The sequence below is a fragment of the Lycium barbarum genome, chromosome 9 (assembly GCF_019175385.1).
Source record: "Lycium barbarum isolate Lr01 chromosome 9, ASM1917538v2, whole genome shotgun sequence".
Taxonomy (NCBI): Eukaryota; Viridiplantae; Streptophyta; class Magnoliopsida; order Solanales; family Solanaceae; genus Lycium; species Lycium barbarum.
In genome coordinates, this window is record NC_083345.1 from 55,889,912 (window position 1) to 55,916,518 (window position 26,607).

The 26,607-nt window shown below is 39.4% G+C and overlaps 2 protein-coding genes across 2 annotated transcripts; one reads left to right on the forward strand and one right to left on the reverse strand.

Annotated features, from left to right (window-relative positions):
- Positions 1-3,484: 3,484 nt before the first annotated feature.
- On the forward strand, positions 3,485-3,895 carry LOC132611935 (uncharacterized). The gene has a single exon (XM_060326291.1). It carries the CDS (start codon positions 3,485-3,487, stop codon positions 3,893-3,895), a length of 411 nt encoding a protein of 136 aa, XP_060182274.1.
- A 3,122-nt stretch (positions 3,896-7,017) lies between these two features.
- Positions 7,018-24,014, reverse strand: LOC132608799 (probable protein S-acyltransferase 17). The gene is made up of 10 exons (XM_060322546.1): positions 23,811-24,014; positions 23,628-23,721; positions 12,653-12,747; positions 12,360-12,527; positions 12,203-12,275; positions 12,028-12,080; positions 10,442-10,533; positions 10,305-10,357; positions 8,547-8,672; positions 7,018-7,869 (listed from the first exon to the last, which is right to left on the reverse strand). Exons 1-10 carry the CDS (start codon positions 23,951-23,953, stop codon positions 7,594-7,596), a joined length of 1,173 nt encoding a protein of 390 aa, XP_060178529.1. The 5' UTR covers positions 23,954-24,014; the 3' UTR covers positions 7,018-7,593.
- Between the last annotated feature and the right edge of the window lie 2,593 nt (positions 24,015-26,607).

Here is a 26,607-nt window from a genome sequence, read left to right on the forward strand (position 1 = left end):
TCCAGGCAGCTAGGCCAGCCACTGGCTAGTGCGCCTTCCCGATTCATAAGTAAGAGATTTGATCACCCTATCTATTCCGAACCGAGCTAGAGTTCCAAAAGATTGGGTATACAGAATAAAGGTGACTCGGGCCGGATGATACCACCTGCACCACGATGTACTCAGTGCGGTAGATTACATTGGGGACCATGTCGATTAGGTTTAGATGTTTGTTATGTTTGCGGCCGGACAGGCCATATTATGCGCCAGTGTCCGTCCCGAGGTAGTATGGATACGGCCCGGCCTACCGAATCAGTAATGGGTTCATCATTATCGGTACACCCTCCGGGACAGGGGTTGCAGGTACCAGTAGGTCGTGAGAGAAGTAGAGGAAGAGTGTCCAGTTCAAGAAGCCCTCGGAACCGTGATTATACATTAGCTGAGCAATAGGATCATGAGCCTTTCCCTAATGCTGTTACAGGTATAGCATCAATGTCTTCCCATGAATATATATATATATATATATATATATATATAGGCGTTGTATATGAGAAAGGTAGTTGCCCACCAACAGGGAAACAAAGAGTGAGAAAAAAAGAATACTTATAGGACGATGAATAGTTACGGCACGGAAAGTCAAGGCCACAATAATGGAGACAGAGCGAGAGTGAGATACTAGTTAAATTTCGACCATGTACATGAGGGCAAAGAAGTGAAAGAAGTTGACTGAAGGCAATAAAAGAGTTAAGGAAGAATGAGAAGAGACTGACCCAAGTTACAGTTTAAGCAACTGGTAATCGGACCCAATAGGGAGAATAAATGTTATAAGGAATCAAAGATGATGTCGTGGGTTAGCAATACTGCAACATTCGAGGACGAATGTTCCTAAGGGGGGAAGGATGTTACACCTCGGGAAATTTCGTGCTGCCAAGGTCGTAAACAGCTTAGTATGGGCCTGAGGAAGAGTAAAGTTATGCGAGGATTAAGGAGAAAGTTTATACTATAAGAGTGTAATAAAATGTATATATAATATGTGGAGACCATATGTGGTGAATCGGTTCATATGTCACTTGACGAAAAACCCTTTTTACTGTAAGCTAAGTGGGGTCCACACGTCGGGAGTTTTTAAAGGACATATGAAGAGATATATGAGTAGTACATGGGAAGTTGAGAAAGTCCTAGGAAGGACCCTTAAGTCAAATATGGGCATAAGCCCTCTAAAAGGACGATTTAAGGGAACATTTTCGGATGATCTGACTTGAAGAGGCAAAAACGCTATTACAAGTTTGGAATTTGGAAAAACACCAAACATGAATGTTGTAGATAATTGAATTGGATTTCCAACCATAGGTCATGGGCCCTCATACAATATTGGGATCAAGATTTATGACCTTTTTACTGAACGAACGCGTTGTTAGAAAAATTAAGGTTGCGCGAGGAATTTTAAGTCGGTCCAGGCAGATCTGGACCGCTATTTAAAGGGGCTTACCCCTTATTCCTCAACAAACACCTCAAATCTTCTCCAAAAATCTGCAGAATTCTCCCCAAACCCCCAAGCCAAATTTTAAGCCTAAACTAGCTATAATTTCCGAATTCCGGTCAAGACAGCGTATAGTTGTGATTACAAAATCATATAGCGACGTGGTTGGTTCAATTCAAGGTGGGAAAAGTGAATATATAGCAATATTACCAAGAGAAAGGTATGAATCTCTTCCTATTTATGATAATACCGGCTTATTTATGAAGAAAGCGTGGTTAAATAATTGTATACTGAGTTGATTAGTTATGGAAATTAGAAAACAGCGTGTGGGCTGTTCTATGGAATACTTTGGAGTTGGAAATGATGCTATTGATGTTGGTATTGTTATTGTTGTTGTTGGTTGTTGAATCGATAATTCGGGCTAGGCATATAAACAGGGGAGATGCTGCCCTTTTTTTGGCAGAATATAAAATAGTTTGATTTGAAAAATTGGAACAAGTGTGCGATGATGAGTCTAACGTTAGTATAACACCTCTTAAATGTAGGCTTGTGAGCTCGGACGAATAAGCGTAGCTAATAGGAGGTCGAACAGGTATGTTAAGGCTCGTCCCTTTCTTTCAAAGGCATGATTATTATGTTATGATTCCATAAATGTTTCCATAACCGCCTTGTTTTCAAAAGCTCGAAGTTCATGACTCTTAAAGCCTCTTATGATGTTAAATGGAATATGTTCTATGATGATTGTGACGATGATGATGATTCTCTTCTTTTGAAACTCCGGAGCTATGATTTGAGGGCATTATGAGATTATTGAGCCATTCCATGAATCCCTTAACCGTACTTATTGTTGATGGTCTCACCTCATGTTACTCTTTCCTTCGAGGTGAGATATAGCGATGATAACGATTCTATTTCTAATGTTATCTAAGTTCATGGTTCTCGATACTCTCATGACATTATCGACTTCACCTTACGATAGTGATCTTCTAAGGAACGATATAGTGATAATGATAATGCTAATGTTGATGTCAATGTCGATTTCATTTATGCATTTTTATGTAAATGTATGTATGTATGCATTGCCTCCCACTGATCAGTTGGGTATAACAACGAGTCCCGAAAGGGCCGTGCACGGATAACAACGAGTCCCGAAAGGGCCGTGTACGGATAATAACGAGTCCTGAAAGGGCCGTGTACGGATGACATCGAGTCCCGAAAGGGCCGAGTACGGATGACACCGAGTCCCAAAAGTGCCGGGTACGGATATGACAGATGCATGTATAGTAAATGTATGTGAATGCATATGTATGTATGTTTTGTATGGATGTGTATGAAATGTTTTTTTTTTCCTGTAGATGAGTAGTTTACATGACAGAGATCTTAAGAAGAGTACGAGGTATAATTGCTTACTTTATCTTATGTTATCTTCACTCTGATATCACACTACTATTCATGCCTTACATACTCAGTATATTGTTCGTATTGACGTCCCTTCTTGTGGACGCTGCGTTCATGCCCGTAGGTGCAAGTAGACGAGACGAGGATCTTCCGCAGTAGGCTACTTTCAGGTACCAGTTTTGATTAGTGGGCTCCACTCTTCCTGGAGCATCGCCAAGTCTGAGTTGTATATATTTTTTTTTCTGACAAAAGGGTATGTCAGGGGCCCTGTCCCGACTTGTGTACTTCAGTCATGGTCATAGAGGCTTTGCAGACAGATCCCTGTGTACAGCTCAGTTATGTCTTGTTAGTGGATATGTGGACGTCGCAGGCCCATTATGTATATACATGTGCATGATTTTATATTCATTGTTGGCCTTCTTGGCCTTATTTTTCCGTTTGAGACATAGAGGATGCGAGTTATCAGTTGGTTCGCTCGGTTTCCGTAAGGTGCCAGGTGCCAATCACGCCTCACCAAGGTTGGGGTGTGACACGTTGGATAAGGTGAAAGTGATTCAGGAAAATCTTCTAGCAGCTCCGAGTAGACAGAAGGAGTTTGCGGACCGGAAGGTCTGAGATCTTGAGTTCATGGTTGGAGAGCAGGTTTTGTTGAAGGTTTGGCCCATGAAGGGTGTGATGAGGTTTGGGAAGAAGGGCAAGCTCATCCCTAGATTCATTGGTCCATTTGAGATCCTTCGTCGTGTGGGAGAGGTAGCTTATGAGTTGGCATTACCTCCAGGTTTGTCAGGTGTTCACCTGGTGTTTCATGTGTCTATGCTGAAGAAATATCAGTCGGACGGTTCTTATATCATTCGGTGGGATTCAGTTCTATTCGATCAAAATTTGTCTTATGAGGAGGAGCCGATAGCCATCTTGGATAGAGAGGTTCGGAAGTTAAGGTCAAAGGAAATAGCTTCACTGAAGGTTCAGTGGAAGCATCATCTGGTCGAGGAGGCTTCTTGGGAGACCGAGTCTGATATGCATAGTAGATATACCTAGCTTTTCACCCAGTCAGGTACCCTTCCCTTGTTCGCTCGAGGACTAACGGTTGTTTAAGTTCAGTCGTTGGGCCTGTTTTGACCATTTTACCCATGTTAACCCAATTCCCAAAGTTATCGGGCAATTCTAGCGAAAATTGGAAGAATTAGAACCTTTGAAAGGAAATTTTCGACCGACAGTTGACTTATGGGTAAACATACCTTTTTTAGAATTTCATCAATTCCGTGAGATTTGGAGGGTCATTTATGACTTGGTGGGGTGGTTGGTTCGGTTTCTGAGGCTTTCGGCTGTGTTTTGGGTACTTGGTTGGAAACTTAGTTTTAGCCATTTGGTGGTTGACCGAGTCAACGTGACTTCTGTTGGGAATTCCAAGGTCACAGATGGATTCGTAGCATGTTTTTACTTGTGTTTGCATGTTTGGTTTGTATTCGGGAGGTCTCGGATGGTAGTCGGGGTTTCGGGTGGAGACTTGGTTAAACTAGAAGATTTCTGGTTCTGGTGTCTCGCCCCGACGGTGGTTGTTTGCCCCCGCGGATCCGCCCCAGCGGACTTTTGTCCGCAGGATCGGAAGGTGACGTGTTAATGAATTTCTGCCCCAGCTGATGGGAATCCGCCGAGGCGGGATCGCAGCAGCAGAAGGGGTCTGCCCCAGTGAATAACGCAGAACCATAATCCCTAATTTATTCCTACTTCGAGTCATTATTTCCATTCACCCAAAAACCTAAGTCTAAGGAGCATTAAGGGCGTTTTCTATAGATCTTGTGGTGGAATCATCTTGGGTTAAGTCCTTGAACCTTAACCTTGTAATTTATCTTTTCTCTACTAGTATCCCGGGTAGTTAATGGCTATTGAGGGTGATGGGTTATAGAAACCTAAGTTGTTAATCATTAATCCTTCTAACCTAATTGATAATTGTTGTTCAAATTGCTGATTCTATCATCTATAATTGTGGATTAATAGATTCTAGGATTGAATCTCTCTTGGCTTCTAGAGTCAATTCATGAATTTAGGGTTCTTGCTAAATTGGGGGTTTTGGCTTAATTGATGAAATTGAAGGACCAATTGTGGTTAGAACTCCATGAAATTAAGGATATTGACTAATGAGACTATGAGTAGTGTAATTTCACCCTTAATTTCTGATTTTACCCTCTGTGTCGATAAGGGTATTTTGAAGTGATTCTCCAACCATTCCTCTTTTCGATTAGTTGGATTGTTGCGGTCATTTACTTAGCATTGTTAATATTAGACTTTGATCGTTCTGAAGCACTTCAGAAGGGGAAGGCTCATGTGGAGTAGTACGTGACTCCTGTTTGGCATTTGAGGTAGGTTACAGCTTATTTTAGTTAGACTTTGATTAGTGAAACGTATGTATGCGTAGAATTCACGCGAGAAAGCATGATTAGGTCTCCAGACATGATGTTGGGATGGATACACTCTTAGGTTGGTATGACTTCTGATTATGGGGGCTTTTCGCCGTTATTTTACGTATTGTGACATGAGGTGTACTTGTTATTATGATTTGGGTGATATTAGGTGATAGATTCATTATGATGATTGAACTGTATGTTGCTTTCATTGTCCATGGTTGTTGTGATTTATGCTAGTCTTGTTATGGCTTATGGTGCTTTGTGATCTCCATAGCATCCTCATTGGCTTGGTTTACATTCATGCATGATGGAAATGTAGTGGAAAACAGTGAACCGAAAGAACTATGGAACAGTGATGGAAAGGGATTTGGAAACATATGATATACAGTGAAACATGAAAGTCATCTCTGGGCTTTGTGCGGAATGGCTAGTTTTATGGAAGTCACTTCTGGGTTTTGTGCGAAGTGACTGGTACATGGACATCATGGGTCCCCCGGGTCATGACTGCCGAGACGTCGAGATTCCGTCCGGAGCATATGTGTACAGGTTGTGTTATTGGCCATTGCATTGCATTGACATTCATCTCATTGCATTTCATAGTTCATCATCTTATTTTACTTTTATTGATTGGATTGTGGTTGTACTTGTGTTGTGACTATTCTAAGGAATAGTGAAAGACTTGGCAGACTCGTGTTTAGGTGCTACACTATAGGCTATGACTCGATTATTGATCATTTGTGAATTGTGCGGATGTTTGTACCTGTCTGCTTATCTTGTCTGATTTTGTGTTTTACATACGTGAGCTAATCTTAGTCGGCCTATGATGCTTACTAATACGTGAGTGTACTGATACTACTCTTCCTACACTTTTCCTGAGTGCAGATTTTGAGGCAGAATCTTCATCCAGACCTCGATTCTAGCCTTGAGGCTACAACTACCAGGATCCGAGGGTGAGCTACCTTCATGCCATGCCGCCTGAGGAGTCCTTGTCTATTGTCTTTGATTATTCCTTGGACATTTCATTATGTTCAGACAGTTGTATTATTCTAGACAGTGTTGATTAGAGTTCTTGTACGGTGACTTCATTTTCTGAGGTTGTATTATAATTAGTATTTCCGCAGTTATTATTATTTATGGCATTGACTTAGACTATTTGTTATTGATCTTGCTATTTATGTTATTTTGGAAATTGAATAAGTAATTGATTGAGGGTATGGTACGCCCACCAGGAGGTAGTGTGGGTGCCATCACAACGGTATTTAGGTCGTGACAAGCCACTCATTAATAATACCAAGAAGCTAACATGGTGGCAAATGGACTTGCTAAAGTAGGATATCAATCACAAACACCTCAAGTGTCTCTTCCAAGTGTGGAGAACTTCCCCAAAAATGGGAAGAGGGGCATACAAAATGGACAAAGCAAGCTTTGCATACTTTAGGATCAGGACACAAAAGAAGAGAATTGGCTGACGTTAATGAACAATTGAGGATTTTCTAATTGAAATCTGATCATATGTTCAGTGAACCTTTTTTCTGAATCTGAACTGAAAAAGGGAAATCCCCATTACTTTCTATTAGTGTCTTCTTTTATTACTTCTCTTTGGAGGTAAAGTTTTATGTCTTCCTTCTTATATCTTTTGCTTATTAATAAACGAGGTTGGAGTCGTGCCAAAACCTAGAGGTGAAAGCTTGGGTGAATGACTAATTTAAAGAAAAAAGTAAATGATTCACGTGCAGGGCAGTGTTGAGAAACTAGTAAAGAAAAAAAGTTCAGCTGCTGAGTACATTCTCTCTCTTTTTGGGCTGCACGAGCACAAAATTCATTTGAATTCTATCTGAACTCCAGTTCCACTGCTGGTGGATACATGAAACTCCGGATTGCAACAAATATCAAGCACTCATTCTCGTCCTATTACATAGTACATGTGAAAATTTGCTGCTAAGCAGCAAAAAGGTATAAGAAATTAAATAAAAATTGAAATTTAACCTAGAAATACGAAAGAAGCAGAAATGCACAAAAAAGAACAGTAAGCACTTCCATTCAACAGCTGCAACCGCAGCAAATAAAAGGAAGTGACACTGCTGAACGAACTTAACCCCCTTCCTGAGAACTCGTCCATCCTCGCATCACGTGCAATTAAACTGCATTGGCCATGCCAACCCAAGAATAAAGGTAGATGACTTGTCCATACTTGTCAGTGATGAGTTTGGGAAAAGCGAGCGTGCTTCACATTTAGTGCATTCTCCTTAGTAGTATAACCATTAGACTAAATACATTGGACCAAGGATGAGCTACCGAGCCCCTATGAGTATGGGTCACCAACTGAAAATTCTAACCTGATTTTGATTTCCTCTTCAAGAATGACCGTCTTGTTGAAAGAGGAAATACAATCTCAGAGACATTCTGGGGCATTCCTTTATCGTAAATGTTATTCTTAACCACCTCCACTTCTTCAAGACGGGACCTTTGGAAGAAGGCTTTCCATTTGCTCACCGGGTGCTTCTTTTCATGGTTCAATTCACCTAAACTTGCTTTTAGAGCTGCTGCACTTGCCTTTGCTTCGCTGACCTTCCTCTTCCAGTCTAAGTACTCTTGCCATTTGAAAGTCTGCAGTCCACACGAACAAAATTTAGCTTTAGATGCGAGCTAAGAGCAAGCTGCTGTTTCAACTTCTAAAATTTTATAGTTGTGCTGAATCAAAAAGGTATATGATTAGGATATTCTAATGCATTTCTACGATTAGGATGTTCTAACGTTTTTTTTACCTTCATCTTATTCCCTGTCTTCTTTACTTTTCTTTTTCTTTGCCTAGTCAAATTAAAAAAAATAAAGGAGCTGCTATTACCCTAAGAAAGAATGCTGCAAGCCTCTGTCCCAAGACTTGTTAGCAAAAAAAAAATCCAAAATGAATAAACTCGGCCTTTAAAGTTAATATTTCTAGACTGTCCAAATATTGTTTTACTAACTTGATCCCACTTACAAGAGCAGATTATTTTTTCTTCTTTGTCGAAATATTTTGAGATCTAGTCATCTCCAACTGGCCTAACTTTTGTTCAATGGTAGATCAGAAGTCATTATTCATTTTAGGTGAAATGTCCAAGAAAGTAATGTAATAGTGAAAAAATACAAGTTCTATTATTAGACACGTGTGTGCCATAAGCTCATTTCCAAAGAAAATGCAGGTTCTGCAAAGGAGAAGAAAAGCCAGAGCACACAGCCAACCCACAATCATCAATGAGCTACTGGAAATATGTACTGAACTGAAGTAAACAGAAAAGGAATACCTCATTTGTTGTGGTATTTGTGACACACAGTTTGGTGTGGTATGCAAGGAAACCGGCTAGTAGCATAGAAACTATAGCCAGAAATACCATGATTAGCATTTGAGTGTTGTATGAATCCAACAACCACTGATACAAAGCAGAAGATCATCATTAAGAAACAAACCATAAGCACAAATACAAACATGAATGCATTAATAGAGCTGGGAAGGAGAAAAACTTATTTCATAAAACAAGAAAAAGGTGCGGGCATCATTAATTAGATCATCAATGCATAGAAAAGGATAATCTAATTCCAGTGGTTCCATATGCAGCAGAAAAAAACCCCCATAGCGGTAATAATGCACCCATATGCTAATTGTTTTACCTTTTTTTCAGGATAAATCAATAAAGTAATTTATTGACCACACACCTTTAAGTGTATAATGGGAAAAGTGCGTAGAAAATCAACGTAATTTATTTTGTAAACACTCATATGTTAGTTATCCATTTTTCACCAAAAGTATTGACAGAAACAAAAGAGAGCTCTCGTCTCATGACAAGGCTCTCTCTAGATCTTGAAATGTTCTTCTATTCTTTTCTCCATAATAATCAAAAATAGTAAAAGCTGTGGTCCTCCATGGCCTCTTCCTACTACTATCCAATTGCACAGTTTCCAACTTGCCAACATTTCTGCAACTGTGCCTGAAAGCACGCACAGCACCCTGAAGACCACATATTCACGTTGAAGTAGAAGGCGGTTGGTGTCATCCCCATTTCTTTTGCACACGCAACACCAATTAACCACGATTCTTTTCTTCCTCCTAAGGTGCTCAGCAATCAAAATGAACCACACCCCTCCCCCCAATGTCATACACCATGTGAAGAATACCAACTTTTTGGGACCCTCGATATCCATAATGTTTTTCAAAAGGGGTTATGGACTCCTTCACCAAACACCAAATGAGTTGGCTATAGTAGGACATGACTGAATTTCTTTAGATATTCCTCTCCAAATTATTCTATCCACTTCACCGAAATGTACATGACTATAAAGCCTCATAAAGAATGTCCCTACCTCTTCAAATTCCCAGTCTCGGAGGGGCCTCCTAAAGGAAATTTCCGATGACGGTGACGACCTGTATTTCAATTCTTGGATACCATGACATCTATCCCCTTGTTACAGTAAACTATTACATAAAGCATCTTTTAGTGTTTTGTCACTGCATCATATATAGAGCCAAAACCATATTTTGTTCCCCTTCACAACGAACAAGCAATAAATATTGAGAAGTCCGATTTCTCCTTATTATGCCGCTCCACTGACTCGCCCCATAGAAGGTGGTCACATTATTTGGGAATCAACCAGATTGGTTGTTTCCTTACTTCATTTAATCACCTTTCTCCACATGGCCTTTCTTCGTTAGCATATCTTTATAGCCACTTCCTAGCAGTGTGATTCAACATCCCCAATCTTCGAATGCACAACCATTGTTGATAGGAGTTGAGAATTTCTCCCGACTAACCAAATGAAACTTCGTATCTCCATTTATGATTTACCCCATCCCTCAAGAAATCCATCATCAATATTTCAAGCCTTCTGCAAATCGAAGTAGGATTGAAGAACGAGGACACAAAGTAGGTTGGGATGTTTGATAGCGTTGACTTTATCAAGGACTCACATACTAATCAGATGAAAATTTGACAACGCACACACTCACATGCAACAGGGGAAGAGACAGATATAATCGGGCAGAATCAGAAAGGTGGACCTCCACTTACCACTACAACATGTGGAGCCAAACTACTGAATGATTTCTCGAAGCCATAATAAACTGCATTAACAGATAAGCACAGCTATTACTTTGGATCTAACATGCAATTGGGCACCAATAACATTTAAAGGATTAGTCGAGCACCAGTAAGAATATCTATAACCCGTAGTTCTTTCAGTCTGCCAGCTAGCACTAATGCAATAGCAACTGCCCCATATAAACAGAGAAGAAAATGCCTGCAGATGCATGTTGAAAACAACAGGAAAGGTAACGTGAGAGTCTTATCAGTATGGGCATCAGTATTTAGTACAAAATCTTGAGAATTAAGTTATTCACATACATATTTTTCACAAGCATGTGACATGAAAACAAATGAAGGTAGTGTCATTATTAAATACACAAAAAACAAGAATTTTCTCTAATAAGGTCATATTTGACAGAGCTTTATACAATGACTTACATCTCGTACTTTCTTCAACAATAATAGGGACTTTCAAGCACCCAGGGGTGTGGCTTAACCGTCAATGAAGTGGGTGAAAATCACGGGACAATAGAGTTCACATTCCAGCACAAAAATAACACCGACAACTACGCCTCAGCCCCAGACAAGCTGGGTTCAGCTATAGAGTTCACTACTACTACTACTGCTGCTGCTACTATAATAATAATAGTAATAAAAGTTCCATACGAGTCTCAAACCTATCCTCAACTAGTAGCTATCACATCTAGGTGCTTTCTTCTTATTTGCCTAACTCGAGTAACCCAATACCTGTGATGGTGGGAAGTAGCAGGTACCCGGTGGAATAATCGAGGTATGCACATGCTGGCCAGACACTACCGTTATTAAAAGAAAAATACAGAATGTCAAAATTATAGTAGAACAGCAGCAGCAGCAACAACAATAATATAATAATAACAATAATAATAAAGAGCTTGAATGAGTTCTCAAATTAGGACAAGCTTTGGAAAAAAACTATACAGGCTAGCTTTAAGAAATGCTCTTAAGAACTAGCTCTCTCTTCCTTTGGGTATTTTCAGTTTCTTAAACAACTATCCAGACTAGCTTTTCAATTTTTTCAATAAAAGTGAACAATAGGTGTCTTTTCTTCTTTTTTAAGTTCAAGCTATGGCAAAAATGGAATGGGGAGTCCAGAAGATAGAGCAATAAAAGCCCAGCTCCCCCCCCCCCCCCCCAACCCCACCAAAGGTCAGTCAATATTCTCTATTTTTTGTATTTTGTTTTTGGGCGGGGTTGGGGGGGGGGGGGGGGGGGGGTGGAGGGGGTGTTAATTGTAAATTTCTGTGCTAGAGTAAATGTATCCTACAAAATCCAAAATTATGCAAAAATTAACAAGAATCATCAGCTGTGAAATAGCCAATAATTTATGCTAGTAATGGAGTCTTCTATTTTTTATTTTCTTTTGCATTGGGTTAAATATCCGTGCTAGTAAAGGTGACATGTGAGTTCCAAAATTATGCAAATATTAACAAGAACCATCAGCTATGAAAATAGATAGAAGTAACCAATATCCCCTATTATGGGTGTTTGTTCATGACAGTGGACTAGAAAACAATGGAAGAATATTCTTCTTATTGCAACAGGCAGTTGAGGACGAGCGTTGATGCAAAAGTGTACAATACACACACACTCCCTACCCCGCATTAGTAAGAGTACTCTGTGCACGAAATAAGCCCTTTAGCAGAAAGACCAATCAGTATCATTTGCTCACCAGATAAGAAAAGCCATAAAGTATCTGATGTTCCGCTCGCCTATGCAATTATTCTGTGATATTAAGAAACAGAATGAAAACCATTAGGACATATACAGTGAATATATGCTGAGATAGAGTTAGCATCTATATGTATGAAAGATAGAAAAGAATGAAAAAGGGAAAAAAAACAAACCATCCATCCACAATGATGATCAAATCTAGCAACACAGCGATCACAAATGCTGCAGTGCTTTGACCTAGCAGGTCTGAACAAGGAGTAGAAATAAAGTTCAATTAGCTAGTGTAGTATACTAGAGCTTTAGAGGTTTAAACGAAAGAAACACACTCACTTTGGGATCTTGCAGGTAGGACATTCTTTTTCTGAGAAAATAATATTGTCATAGGGATAAGCAGAAAGATAGTGCGAAACATTCGCAGAATTCACAGTTCCTGGGTCAGAAAAGCTAGTCAATAGAAAGAGGAGAATACCCCCACCAACTGCCAACAAGCTTATGTACCTGCAATTTTAAGTAGTTTCTAGGAAAATTCACGTACATATACCACAAAAATCAACATAGGTGGTCAAGCGACAAACAAACTGATGCATACAAGAGTGACACAAAGCACAAGGATTCAGTAATACCTGTGCACTTCACCTAAGTAATACCCAGGAATGTACTTAAAGGCTGACTGCACAATAAAGTAGTAACCGCCTCCAATTATCACCAAATATATGACCTGCATTTAGTAACAGACAATGTTCAAATAAAGTTTCTCTATTCAAAGAAGAAAAAAGGACATGAAAATGGAGTAGACACTGACAACACCCAAAGACCAAAGAATAAAAAAAAAAAAAAACAAAAAAACAAAAAAAAAAAAGGAAGAAAAGCTGTTATGAATCAGTCCCAGTCTACGTGAAAATGGATAGCACAGAAGTAGCTATTGGGCCAAGAAGCAGCAATAGGACCAAAAGGGCTTCACAAAGGTTGATTTGGGATCCAGGCCCTACTAACAAGAAGTTAAAAAGGACTAAGTGTTTGAAAGAAGCGGTGATGCGCATTCTTATGAATTGTCTGTATTCCCTCGTCCCTTTCTGAGTCTCTGGCTTCTCATCTCTTTCTAGTTCTTACTATCCTTTAATTCAATCATTTCCCTATATGCTACTGTGTTATTGGAATACATTTGTGAGTTTCTGTTGAGAATTTGGTTCATTACCGTGGTCCTTTCATCGATCGTACTCCATGGCTATCGTGGTGCTAGATCGATTTAGCGGTGTTAATCGGGAAGGGTGAATTTTTCGGGCAAAACAGTATTTCACCTACCTTGGCTTATCCCAGAAGGACTGGCTACCTCTTCCTTCCTTCTACCTTGATGGTGAAGCTCTCATTTGGTTTGATTGGTTGTTTTGCAACAAACATTTCTATGATTGGAACCATTTCAAGGTGAAATTACTTCTGCGATTTCGAGATTTTGGAGCTTAGCAAGTTTGGTGGAGAGTATGGCCTGTTTTGACTCCATTAGCTTCGCACCTACAGATCTACTTGCCGCAATGGAATATGATCTACACATTGCAAAACCAGAGGAGGTCGCAAAATCGGAGATTGCTTCTGCTTTGGCCAATGGTAACTCAAGCCCTACTGCCAATATTCGAGGTCCAACAGCCCGACATGGAATTCAACACAGACTCGTACCACTGACTTTTGGTAGCTTTCTACCACAACAATTTAACCCTATTTTGGAGGAGTTTGAATGCACTGACACTGTTCCTCTTCCAATTGCAAAATGGGGTGAGTTAAGGAAAGAATATATCAATTTTCTGGAGCTGGAACCTCAACTCATACTTCACCGGCTAGTATAGGACCCGCGAAGAAGGAACCGCCGGTCACTGCGCTAAGAGATGAGTCAACAGCTGAGACTATGGCACCAGCAACAGAGGATAAAGCACTGCCGGTGGATGAGAAACCTATGCATCGGAATAGAAGCTCCCAATTTGGTTAGACCTTAACCTATATTCCTCCTTCATTAAGAGGTGAGACTTTTGTCGTACAGATTGAGGCAGCTAAAATACAAGAACAGGAGGATTACTGGAATACGGCGCTGATTGGGTATGTATTGGGGGACACTCCATATGAGAAATCTATGGAGAATTATGTCATGAATGTGTGGAATTTCATTGCTAAGCTTAGAATTCTGTACCATGATGAGGGATATTACATCTTCCATTTTCAAAGCTTATCTGACATAGATCTAGTCCTTCACTCTGGGTCCTATACATACCACACAAACCGTTTATATTGAAGAACTGGATCATTGATTTTTTATTTATTTTTTTGACCCTGAATGCTTGAACATTATTCCTTCTGGGTCAAGTTCCCAGGCCTTCCAGTTGGATATTGGTCATCTGAGGCACCCAGCAAGCTTGCTAGTGTAGTGGGCAAGCCCATGTACACAGATAGATTTACTGCAGAAATGGAAAAGGTGTCCTTTGCTAGAGTGTTGGTGGAAGCTGATGTATCTCATCCCTTGCCTGTACATTCTGAACTTCATACTCCTAACGGAGTAATTCATCGGGATATATGCTATGAAAGGAGGCCCAAGTTTTGTATTGATTGTGCAAAATTTGGTCATGATACAAATGAATGTTCGAAGAAGGTAGAGTAGGAGAAAAAGGATGAATTCAAGGAGCCAAAGAAGAGGAAGAGGACTAGAAGGAGGAAGAGAATTGTTCAACAATGGCAGGAAAAGGATCAGGTCCAGCCTGATCAAGTCTTGCTGAACCCAGTTCCTGCAGTAGCAAATAAGCAAGATGCTAGAAACTCCTCTATTTAAACTAGTCAGCCAAGAGATCCATTGATGCCAGTGCCTCCTCAGACACAAAGCTCTAGAGGGCATAACCAACAGATTACTACATCAGGTCCAGTGCCACAAGTCTCAAGTCAGCAGCCTAGTTGTGCACCTAGTCTTGCAGGGACCAGTAATAGTTTTACAGTGCTGAATCAAGACCCTAATTCCATTGATGGAACTGGTGGTCTTAATCAGTTCCAACCCCCATGATCAAATCCACTTGGAACATATGGGGGCTAAACAGACCCCCAAAACAGAAGGAGGTGCCTCTCTTTCTGAGAAAAGTAGAAGTTATGGGAATTCTAGAAACAAAAGTAAAGGAGAACAAAGCAAAAAAGGATCACCACGAGTAGCTAAGGATTGGAAAGGCATTTTACAACCATGCTCCAAATGGTAGAATTTGGCTACTATGCAAACCTCATATGCAAATGCAAATCCTTGGGGTTGGAGATCAGTTCATCCATTGTCAAGTCTCTAATCCAGTTACCCAAGTGACATTGTTGATTACTTTTGTCTATGCTAACAATGACCTTGGGGAGAGACAGGTTTTGTGGGATCAACTAACACATCTGGGGCTCAAATACAACCTGCTTGGCTGATATGTAGGGATTTCAACAATGTTCTTACTACTGAGGATAGGATTGGGGCCGCAGTAATGAAACAAAAGGCCTTAGGGATATGCTGGATAGCCTACAACTTACTCCCTTAAAGAGCACTGGCTGGCACTTCACATGGTGCAACAAACAACAAGTAGATACAAGAGTGTATAGCAAGATTGATTGAGCTTTTGGGAACTACCGGTGGCTACAACACTATGGTCATGTTGAGGCTGACTTCTTGAACCCAGGGGTATCAGATTATTCACCAGTTTTGATCCAATGCAATCCTACAAACCAACTAAGGAATCTGCATCCTAAACCATTCAAATTGTTTACTAATGTTATGAATCATCCAGACTTTACCAGGATAGTTCAAGATCTATGGGGGCAGGATGTCAGTGGAATAGCAATGCATAGAACCTGGCAGAAGTTGAAAATGCTGAAGGTGGGTCTCAAAGATCTTAATACATATATGGCATCTTACCAGCAGAAACTACATCATGCCAGACAGAGGTTGGAAATAATCCGAGCAGGTATGGCCACTCAACCTCTCTTTCAGCAACTCATTGACCAAGAGAAAGCAGATCTATTGGAAATGGAGAAGCGGCGCAATGTGGAGGAACAGGTCTTGAGGCAAAAATCTAGAGCAAGCTGGATCCAGTGTGGAGATTCCAATACCAAATACTTCCATTCTCAGTGGAAGATCAGGACCAACTTGAATACCATCACCTCTGTATATTATGAAGCTGGGGTCAAACTTACTGATCCTAGCTTGGTAGAGACTGAATTCATATCATTTTCACCAAGCTCATGGGTGAAGTTGAACCTTTACTCACTTGTCCTAACTCAGAAGTAACCAAGCAAGGTGTGTGCCTCAATAGCCACCAACAGATTCAGCTCATTAAAGACCTTACAAAGGAGGAAATCATGGATGCCATAAAGGACATGCCCAAGGACAAGGCTCCAGGAGGGGATGGCATCTCAATTGAGTTTTCTATTAACCACTGGGAAGAGGTTAAAGGTGATGTTACAGACACAGTTAAGAGTTTTTTCAGAACTATGAAGTTGCTTAAGGCCTTAAACTGTACTGCTGTGACTCTGGTACCAAAAGGTTCCATCACCCACCCAAGTGAAGGACTATAGACCTATTGCTTGCTTCACTACCTTGTATAAGATTATCACTAAAATCTTAACAAGGAGGCTAAAAACTGTTATGGGGAATTTAATAGGTGGCTCACAGACTGCTTTTATTGAAGGAAGATGCATTACAGATAACATTTTGTTCACTCAAAAGGCTCTTTAAAGGCTATACTAGGAAGAGTATCACTCCAAGATGTGTGTTGAAGGTAGATCTAGGAAAAGCTTATGCCACCTTGGATTGGCATTTCCTTAACAGGATGTTAATTGAACTTGGATTTCCTCATAAATTTGTGATGTGGATATGGGAATGCATATCTACAGTATCTTACTCCCTAACACTGAATGGAGGCCTTACAACACCATTTCAGGGTAAAAGAGGGATTAGGCAAGGCGTTGATCTCACATCTATTAGGCTTTTACAGCAAACATTTCTTAAGTTCTTATTGGCTTCTGGCTTACAAGCAAATGCTGATAAGAGCTCAATAATACTTTGCAGGCATTCCTGAGCACTTGAAGGTAGACATTTTGGAGGAATTGGGATATACTGAGGGTACACTACCTTTCAGATACCTTGGTGTGCCATTGGCTGCTAAGATACCAACCATTGTCCAATGTTGGCCGTTGGTTGAGAAAATTACTGCCAAGATTAACTGCTGGTCCTCTAAAGTCTTATCTTATGCTGGTAGGTTGCAACTAATTAAGTCAGTGCTTTTTGGTGTGCAATCCTAATAGGCACAAATATTTCTACTTTCCAAGAAGATACTTAAGATGATTGAGGCCATTTGCAGGTCATTTATGTGGACCAGAGACTCTACTATCTCCAAGAAAACCTTAGTTTCATGGGAAAAGATATGCTTGCCCCAAGCTGCTGGAGGATTGAATGTCATGAACATGTATCTTTGGAACAAGGCTGTTGTGGCGAGACATCCATGGGTTATTGCTATGAAGAAGGACTATATGTGGATCAAACGGATTCGTTGTTTTTATATAAAGAATAACACTGTGGAGTTCATGCCTATACACAAGAATGCTGCTTGGGTGGTCAGGAAAATACTAGGTAGTAGGAGTCTCATTACTGAGCTCCAAGGTATGCCAGGTGACTTGATTAGTAATTTACTTCAACTGCAGAAGGCTGAGGGAGTGTTTAGCATTAAAAAGCTATATCACTAGTTGAGCCCTCAGTACCAAAGAGTCCCTTGGAACCAGATGGTTTTTCAGCCACATCTACACCCCAGATATAAGTTCAACCTTTGGCTTGCTGCACAAAGGAGACTTGCTACTGTAGACAGACATTTAAAATTTGGCATTTCTGTTGTGGCTTAGCTGATGAAGTGTTTGAGCATTTGTTTTTTGATTGTCCTATTGTTAAGGGCATTTGGTCCAGATTACTAGCTTGGCTTGGTCATCCTAAAGCCATTTCTGACTGGTCATCTGAGGTTATGTTGATTAATAGAAGGGCAAGGAGGAAGTCTCAGTGTTAGGCTATTGTCAACTGTGTCTTTGGTATGATGGTGTATCTGATTTGGAGAGACAGGAACATGCTCAGGTTCCACAGTGGTAGGTTTTCTGCAGATAGATTATGCAAGGAGATTGTACTGCACATCCACACTAGAGGCCACAACATCCCAAGCTGGCAGAGGCATATTACAAACTTGAATTCTTTTCCTCAGTTCTGTATGTTAGGATTTCTGTGAAAAGCTTTATATGCACAGAGATGCAGATCGTCAGCATCTGCTTGATTTGTAATTCACAATTTTGGTTGAATAGAAAAGACTGTTTATCCAAAAAACAAAAAACTATGCCGCTAGTGTGTTTGAACAAATAGCTCATCCAAATGCTGGTATATTCAATGTCTATAATAGCTACTTGTCTGACAATGACGCAGACTGGAATGTTGTTTCTGTCTTGGCAATGCTCTATTGTTTGGTCCAGAAACATCTAGTGTGCGATATTTTAACGACATGACGAAATTGGAGGTTAACATGAACACTAATTGTACATAAACTATGCTTGAAAAAGCAGTTGTCGAGGGCTTGATGATGAAATTTTCTCCACTTCAGTGGGTGTCTTACTCTAATGGTATCCGAAATTTGCCTTGTGTGAGTTTAGGTACTTGGGAGGAACTTGTTACATTTGCAAGAGCACTTGAGCATACAACAGATTTGATATTCAATGTTTATGAAGTTTTCCAATTGAGTCCTCATTTATTGGCGCAACCATAGTCATTGACACTGAACCAAACAATCCTAAGTGTAATGAGTCCTTTCACATCTACTATGCCCATATGACTTCAAATGTGACATCTACAATCAGAGATGACAATTTCATTGGTACAACTTTAATTGATGGCTCGCTTGTTGATTTGGGCCAGTTTGGATCAAGATAGTTCCAGCAAATACTTGAGCTATTCTTAGCTGGATTAGATTACCCTTTGATCCTGGCTCGAGCATGTTTTCTCTGGCCTGTCGTACTACCCTGCATGGTGCCTACTGTTGGACTGCAGGAATAGCGAGTTGGAATGCTATGTTCATGTGGTCAACCATGTGGAATGCTAGCCTTGGTTGTTGCTCGCTCATGGGTAAACACAAGTAGTAAGGGCAAATATGTTCCAATAGAAATTGGTTCTGATGGTCTCTATGCTGCTTATCTTTAAAGTTGGGGCCCTTAGGACACTTATAAAAATACCAGTTTGCGACTTCTGGACTATTATGGTATTGGGTTTTATTTTGGATGGTGATTTTCCTTCTATTTTTTATTTGCTTAATGACACGAGGCAAATGAGGGACTGCGCTATTAAATACATGGGTTTAACTTCTCCATTTGGTGCCTTGAATGAAGTTTTACATCGTGCAAACAAGCAGGTGTTTAAAACTAGGAATGTACATGAGGATGCACCTCTCAAAGTTGTCGATCCACTTCTTGATACTTTAGTTCATAACACAGCAATTGTCAATATCGTTTCTGCTATTCCTTCGGCGCTGGCTCATGGAGAGAGTGCTTCCATCTTCAAACTTGAAAAATTATTCCAGCCGAATAACAACAATACTCTCGTACCTCATGGTGTTCAATCAGACTCAATAGTTCTTTTCAATGCAGCTGGTGCCCATGCTGACCAATGTATCTTGGAATCTCAAGCTAGCGGTTCATTCATTGTTACACGAAATAAATTTGGTATGACCTTTGGCATAGGTACAATACTTGCAGTTCATCATATGTCACAAGTTGCAAATCAGGAAGCTGTAGCAAGTTTTATTGACCAATTTTCCAACTATGATGCATTTATGGCAACACAATGTGAACTGGGAAGGGAGCTTCCAATTGAGATGATAATTCTGGCTCAAAAAGTAATGATTTGCAGGTGCTACTCCAAAAGGAAGCCTGTGGTAAGAGCAGCACATATGTCTGTGTCCATGCTCACTTATCTAAGCCCAATTCGTACAGAAGCAACACTAGATTTCAATATTGTACTTGTTGGTACATACTGTGTCACACTTAGTGGTGCAACAAATGGTAGAGCTTATCCTAACCTTGCAGTGGGGACCTTGGCCAAAATTAATGTTGAAGCAGAGAGCAAAATTGATTATGCAAGAAGGCACCGAGTGCATTTTCTTATAAATGTTGATCCAATTGTTAGCACTGGATATATACCTGCATTGATCCCTGAGACTTCTCTAGTTTCTTCATTGAACCTTGAGGACAAGGTTCTTATCGGGGACGGGAGTATTGTTATGAATCGGTCCCAGCCCAACATGAATATGGATATCACAGAAGTAGCTATTGGGCCAAGAAGCAGCAATAGGACCAAAAGGGCTTCACAAAGGTTGATTTGGGGGCCAGGCCCAACTAACAACAAGTTAAAAAGGACTAAGTGTTTGAAAGAAGTGGTTATGCGAATTGTCATGAATTGTCTGTATTCCCTCATCCCTTTCTGAGTCTCTGACTTCTCATCGCTTTCTAGTTCTTTTTTTTTTTATTAAGCACCGGGTGTCCGGGTCGCTTTGAGCCCCGACTAATCCCGGTGGTGCACAGGCCCTCGGCAAGGAGTTTTCCGCAAGTGCACCACGGGTAATTCAGGGTTTTACCCCAGTCCGATGGCCCTCAGAAATTGTTTGCACCCAGTGGGTTTCGAACTTGAGACCTTGAAAGGGAGCAAACCGCTTTCTAGTTCTTACTATCCTTTAATTCAATCATTTCCATATTATTATCTTCCAGAATGTGGTTAAAAGGATAGATACTCTAAGGAGATATTTTTTTTAGCAAGGTAATGAAGACAAGAAGAAGTTCCATCTAGTTAAGTGGGAGGAGTTGACAATCAACAAGGAAGTAGGAGGGGTGGGAATCAGAGACATGAGTAGACAGAACAAGAGCTTGTTGATGAAATGGTTGTGGAAGTTTGCAACAACTCACAACTCACTTTGGAAGGAAGTGGTCACTGCAAAGTATGGGATGGAGGATAAGTGGATGACTGAAGTGGTGACTGCCCTTATGGTTGCAGTTTGTGGAGATCTATCAGAAATCTATGGCCTTTAGTTTTGGCTAGAGCAAGATTTAAAGTGGGGAATGGTTTGAAGGTGTCCTTTTGGGATGACAGTTGGTGTGGCCAAGAACCTTTAAAGCAAATGTACCCAGATCTTTACACCTTATGCCAACTTCAACAAGCCACAATTGCTGAAATATGGACAGGACAAGGATGGAATCTACACCTAAGAAGGAATCTGAATGATTGGGAGATGCCAAGGATAGTAGCCTTTTACAACACAATGGCACATTTCAACAATTTAACAGGTGAGAGGGATTAGTATGGAAAGCTGTCTAGTAAAGGGAATTTTACTGTTAAATCTGCATACAGAGACTTGAGTTCAACAACAAATCAGGAGGCAGGATGGCCTTGGAGGATGATATGGAAAACCAAAATACCTTACAACGTAAACTGTTTTTCCTGGCTTTTGGCAAAAGAAGCAGTGCTGACTCATGAGAACCTAACAAAAGAGGATTTCACCTATGCTCTAGATGTTACTTATGTGGGGAACAAGCAGAGACAGTCAACCATCTTTTTTTGCAATGCAAAGTGACAGACCAGTTGCGGCAGTTCTTTCTCAAAATGAAAAAAATCAACTGAGTGAAATCAGGAAGAATACAAGAAGTAATGAAGTGTTGGAACAGAGATGGTAATGCAGCAAAGAAGGAGGAGAGATGGAAGATTATCCCAGCAGGCATATGGTGGACAGTTTCGAAGGAGAGAAATCAGAGATGTTTTGAAGATAAGCAGAGCAGCATGCAGAAAATGAAGATGAATTGTTTAGCTATTTACTATTTTTGGTGTAAACAGGAAATGTTAGATCAAACAGTAGATATTTTAACAGCTATTGACTGGTTGTAATTTAGTGGAAATAGGAAGGCAATGTAAGCTGTAATACTTTTGAAGGGGGACTACACATTTGGATGTAGTTATACCTGTGGATATATAAATTAATTGTTACCATTCTCAAAAATTATCTTCCAGAATTTCTATTGTATGCTACTATGTTATTGGAAACATTTGTGAGTTTCTGTTGAGAATTTGGTTCATTACAAAAGCAACTCTCATTGAGTCTCCTAAAGACTAATTCCATTCCTAAGTCCCAAAGACAAACTAAATGCTGTAATTGTCATCTCAAAGATTCACTTTGGAAGAAAGTTTCATCATTTACATTTCAGTTTTGAAGAACAAAAACAACTCTTGTATATTACTGACACAAAATGAGATCTACTTTTAAACTTCTTACAGCACTTTCACATCATCCAATGTAATGCAAGTAATTGATCAAAGTTTCGAGTCCACATCTTCACATCACTATGCCTATTGTGTCGGCTTGGTTTTTCATAAGTGGAGACAGAATAAAGCGTCCATAATAAAGGTGTTTACTGTCTGTTCTTGATTCAACTTGCCTGATGGCTGCTTTATCAAAACTACTTTTAATAAAGTCTCTTTTTCTGAAAATGACTTCTAGCCGTTGCTTTGTTCAACGAATCTTTCCGTCTTTTGTCTTATCATGATTACTTTCTCCACTAATATATATATATATATATATATATATATATATATATATATATATATATATTTTATTTTATTTTTTATGTGTCTAGATTATGCAGTGCGATAGAATCAAAACTCATCCCCGAATCGTCATCATTTGGATCTTGTGAATCTTGAAATGCACTGTTCTGAAAATTTACCATATCTCCTTCAAGATTTGAACAATGGACTTGAAGATAATGCTAGACTAGGATTCTTGATTATATGCTTGTCTTGTTCTTCTTTTGTCTGGAAAAATCTTTCCAACGTCTCTTTAACTATACTTTCTATTTTTTCATTTTTTTTCTTTTTAGCAAGTGTGCTTTTCTTTGTAGAAGCAGCTCCTTGCGTAAGTGTCTTTGGTAGTCCTCGTCTTGTTTGGAGAGATGAACATCCCTAACCCCTTATATATATATATATATATATATATATATATATATATATATATATATATATATACAAAAAGATGGACAATCAGACCTATTTCTCAATTCACTCAAAGAGGTCAATAGGGTCCAATAGAGATATGTAAAAAGCAGGTCCGATTACGCGTGTTCCTAACCCTAAATGGAATTCCATATGTAAACATAGTATCTATTTAGATAGGCTCGAACGACACCTTCTCATAATGAGAATGTATATAACCCTATTCCAGCCTGATCTGGTGTGGAATGAACTTATAATCATGGAATCAAATCGATCTACAGATTATAAGTTCATAACCCTAGCCCATTCCCATATTGGGAGGAACATTTTCTGCTAAACTTTGACATAAAAGTGTATTAATATTCTGAGCACTAGCTAAGTATTAACTCAATTATTATGTTGAGCAAGTTAAGATGATTTCTCCTTTTTCCTTAATTAATTGGAGCTACTTCCAAAATATTCAAAGTTGCTACACTGAAATAACTAATTTGAATTTGAAATAAGGTAAAGTAAGAAGCAGAAGAGAAGAAGAAGAAGAAGAAGAAGAAAGAAACCTGGAGAATAGGATTAGGACGATCACAACAATAATACTCAACACAGAAGAGTGCATCTGAGCCTTTTTGACCAAACACAGCACCCACAAACCGCCTGCAAAATTCAAGAATTTGGATATTTTCAATATCAAAGTTACAAACTACTTATATGAAACAATTATTAAATGGAATTGAAATGAATACCGGAAATAATCACAGGCACCAAAAGTGAGGAAGAAGTGGATTTTTTCAATGAAAGTGCCTTGGAAAATAGGCCATTGGCCACAGAGAAAAGAAATCAATACTAGGAGAGTCACCAAGCTGTGGATTACAAGAAGCCATTCCATTATTTCTCAGTTGTGCCCTTTTAGGCTCTGTTAAGAGGTCATACACTTCTTTCATTATTTCTCTCTTTATCATGACTTCTAATATTTATTACTATTATTATAAAATCACCAAATTCAACACAAAATGTCAAAGTTTTTATCCTTCTATATTGAATAATAATAATAATAATGTCATTAAAGGTCTTACACCCTCCGTGTCAATTTACAGGAGGGCGTTTGACAGGCAAAGTCTAATATATAAATGGTCTAAAATAAGTCAAAAAAATTTTTATTGTTAAAAATTATTTCATTAAGAGTAAATGAAAATTTTATAATTAAATTGTTGATAAATATAAAAAGGTGTAAAGAAATGTCAAGTTTTTATCCTTCTTACTCTCGGTGCGTTCCCAATTTTCTCATGTTCGTTTGGTCAAAATATTTGAAAAATATTTTTTTTAGGAAAACAAGTTCCTTCAAAATGAGAAAAATGACTTCCCTAATCAAAGTAGGGAAAACAAGTCCACAATTAACATTTCATCAACCACCCTACCACCACCCAACCCACCCCCACCACCAAACCCTAACAACTCCCACAACCCCACGCATCTCCCCCACCCACCACCACCACCACCCACCTTACCCCCTGCCCCACCCCAAAATTATTAAAGTTTTTAATTTTTTGCATTTTCTACACCACCCATCTCCCTCCCCCCACCCCCACAACACCCCACCATCCCCTCCAAAAAAAAAATTAAGTTTTGAAAAGCTTTTTTTTTTTTTTTTTGGTTTTCTACCACCCCCCACCCAAACACCCCACCCCCCTCCAAAAAAAATTAAAAATTTTTGAAAAAATTTCTTTTTTGATTTTGTACACCCCTCACCCCTCACCCCTCCCTCAACCCCTTATCCCCTCCCGAATTTTCTACTTCATATTTAATTTTACCTTTATAAAAACAGAAAGTTTGCATGGTTAATTTGGTGTGGTGGGGTGGGTTATATTTGGGTGGTGGGTGGTCGTAAGGGATAGTGGGTGGTGTAGGGTGAAGATGAAGTGGGTGAGGGTGGTGGTTGGTTGGGGGTGGGTAGGGTGGGTGGTAGAGGGTGGGTGCTTGTGTGGGTGGATGCTTGGGGTGGGTGGTGGCTATGGGGTTGGTGTGGTATGGGGTGGTGGGGTTGGTGGGACATGGGTGATATGTTCCAAAAAATATTTTCTACCAACTAACCGAACATGAGAAAATAAGTAAGAAATTCACTTATTTTTCACCCACCCAAACATGAGAAAATAAGTAGAAATTCACTTATTTTCCATGAATATATTTTCTTGGAAAACATTTTCCTCCATACCGAACACACCTTTAACCTTTTTATTTTAGTTTAAAATAAGTGTCCACTTACACAATTAAGAAAAAATTAATTATTTGCTTTCAAATTTACTCCTATTTAGATAAGTGGGTTTTTATATTATCAAGAATCTATATTAATTAGGTAGTATTTAATTAAGGATAGTTAAGTTAAAATATCTTCTTTTTTTCTGAGAGTTAATATTTTTTCTAGGGGTGTGCAAAATGCTAAGAAAACGCTTAGTTTGAATCGGATGGAGTATTGAATAATAATGTAGTTACAGGTATTAATTTTTAATGCATTATTATTTTCTTTTATCCTTTGTTTAACCTTTTTAATTATTCGAAAAATGTCAAATTTAACCTTAGACTTTGTGAAATGGTACAATCCCTTAATTGTTAGAGTCGAATCTATCTTTGTCGCTATCAATATGGGCCAAATTTTGCCTTATTAACTAATGGCATAACCTTTATGGGTATCAACTAGGCTAGGGCCACACCCGTTAAGGCACAGTCCACCGGTCCAGGAAGTAGGTCGGGCTGGCCTTAACGGGGGACGATTGGGGGCTGGAAAGCTTTTTAGAAGTGGCAGCAAGGCACGACCCACAACCCATTAACTATGTGGGCCGAGTTGTGAAAGGCCGATAGGGCGAGTTGGGTAATTTTTAAAATTCCCTTACAACTTTAAAAATATACCAAGTTTTGCAAGTTTGTATTTTGTAGTTTGAACTTTAAAGCTAAAATAATTAAATTTGGAAGTTGCAAATAACTTGTAAGGCCTCATATGTTTCTACATTTATGTTGGATTAGTTTTGGATTCAAATAAGGTAAGTAAGATAAAAATGAGATGTATTGAGACCCACACAAAAGGTGTATGGATAACTGGAACATGATAAACTAAGTATGGCGTAGGTTGGACATGGCTTGGAATTGTTAAAGTGGCCAGAGTTGGCAAAACGAAAGAAGAACCCAAAGAAAATATATGAGGCACACGTCCCGCTGGACTTGTCGCGACCTATGTGTCGCACTCATAGCGGCATCCCAAGAAAAGAATTGTCCGGGTACACATGTTATGGTTCTTGCATCTTGTGTGAGGTCATGAAACTGTCGTAGCAGAATATAAAGATGAGCTAGGGATAGGGGAAGAAAGATAGGTGTTTAACAAGGAAATCTAATGTGTGGTGGGTATATATGAATGTTTAGAAGTAGGGAGAACTACGTGGAAGTAAGTTAGAAATGTTTGAATGAATGATTCCTAGCTGCAAATGGTCCTAATTTTCAATTTATAATGATTCGTAACAACTCGTTAGGTCGTTTTGAATTTTAGAATCCCTT

Excerpts from the sequence above, each read along its gene's own strand:
- LOC132611935 (XM_060326291.1), top strand. The coding sequence starts at position 3,485 with ATGGTTGGAGAGCAGGTTTTGTTGAAGGTTTGGCCCATGAAGGGTGTG.
- LOC132608799 (XM_060322546.1), bottom strand. The coding sequence starts at position 23,953 with ATGGAATGGCTTCTTGTAATCCACAGCTTGGTGACTCTCCTAGTATTG. Across the intron at positions 12,748-23,627 it reads GTCCTAATCCTATTCTCCAG|GTCATATATTTGGTGATAAT; the intron begins GTTTCTTTCTTC and ends TACTAAATGCAG. Across the intron at positions 7,870-8,546 it reads CAAATACCACAACAAATGAG|ACTTTCAAATGGCAAGAGTA; the intron begins GTATTCCTTTTC and ends TGTGGACTGCAG.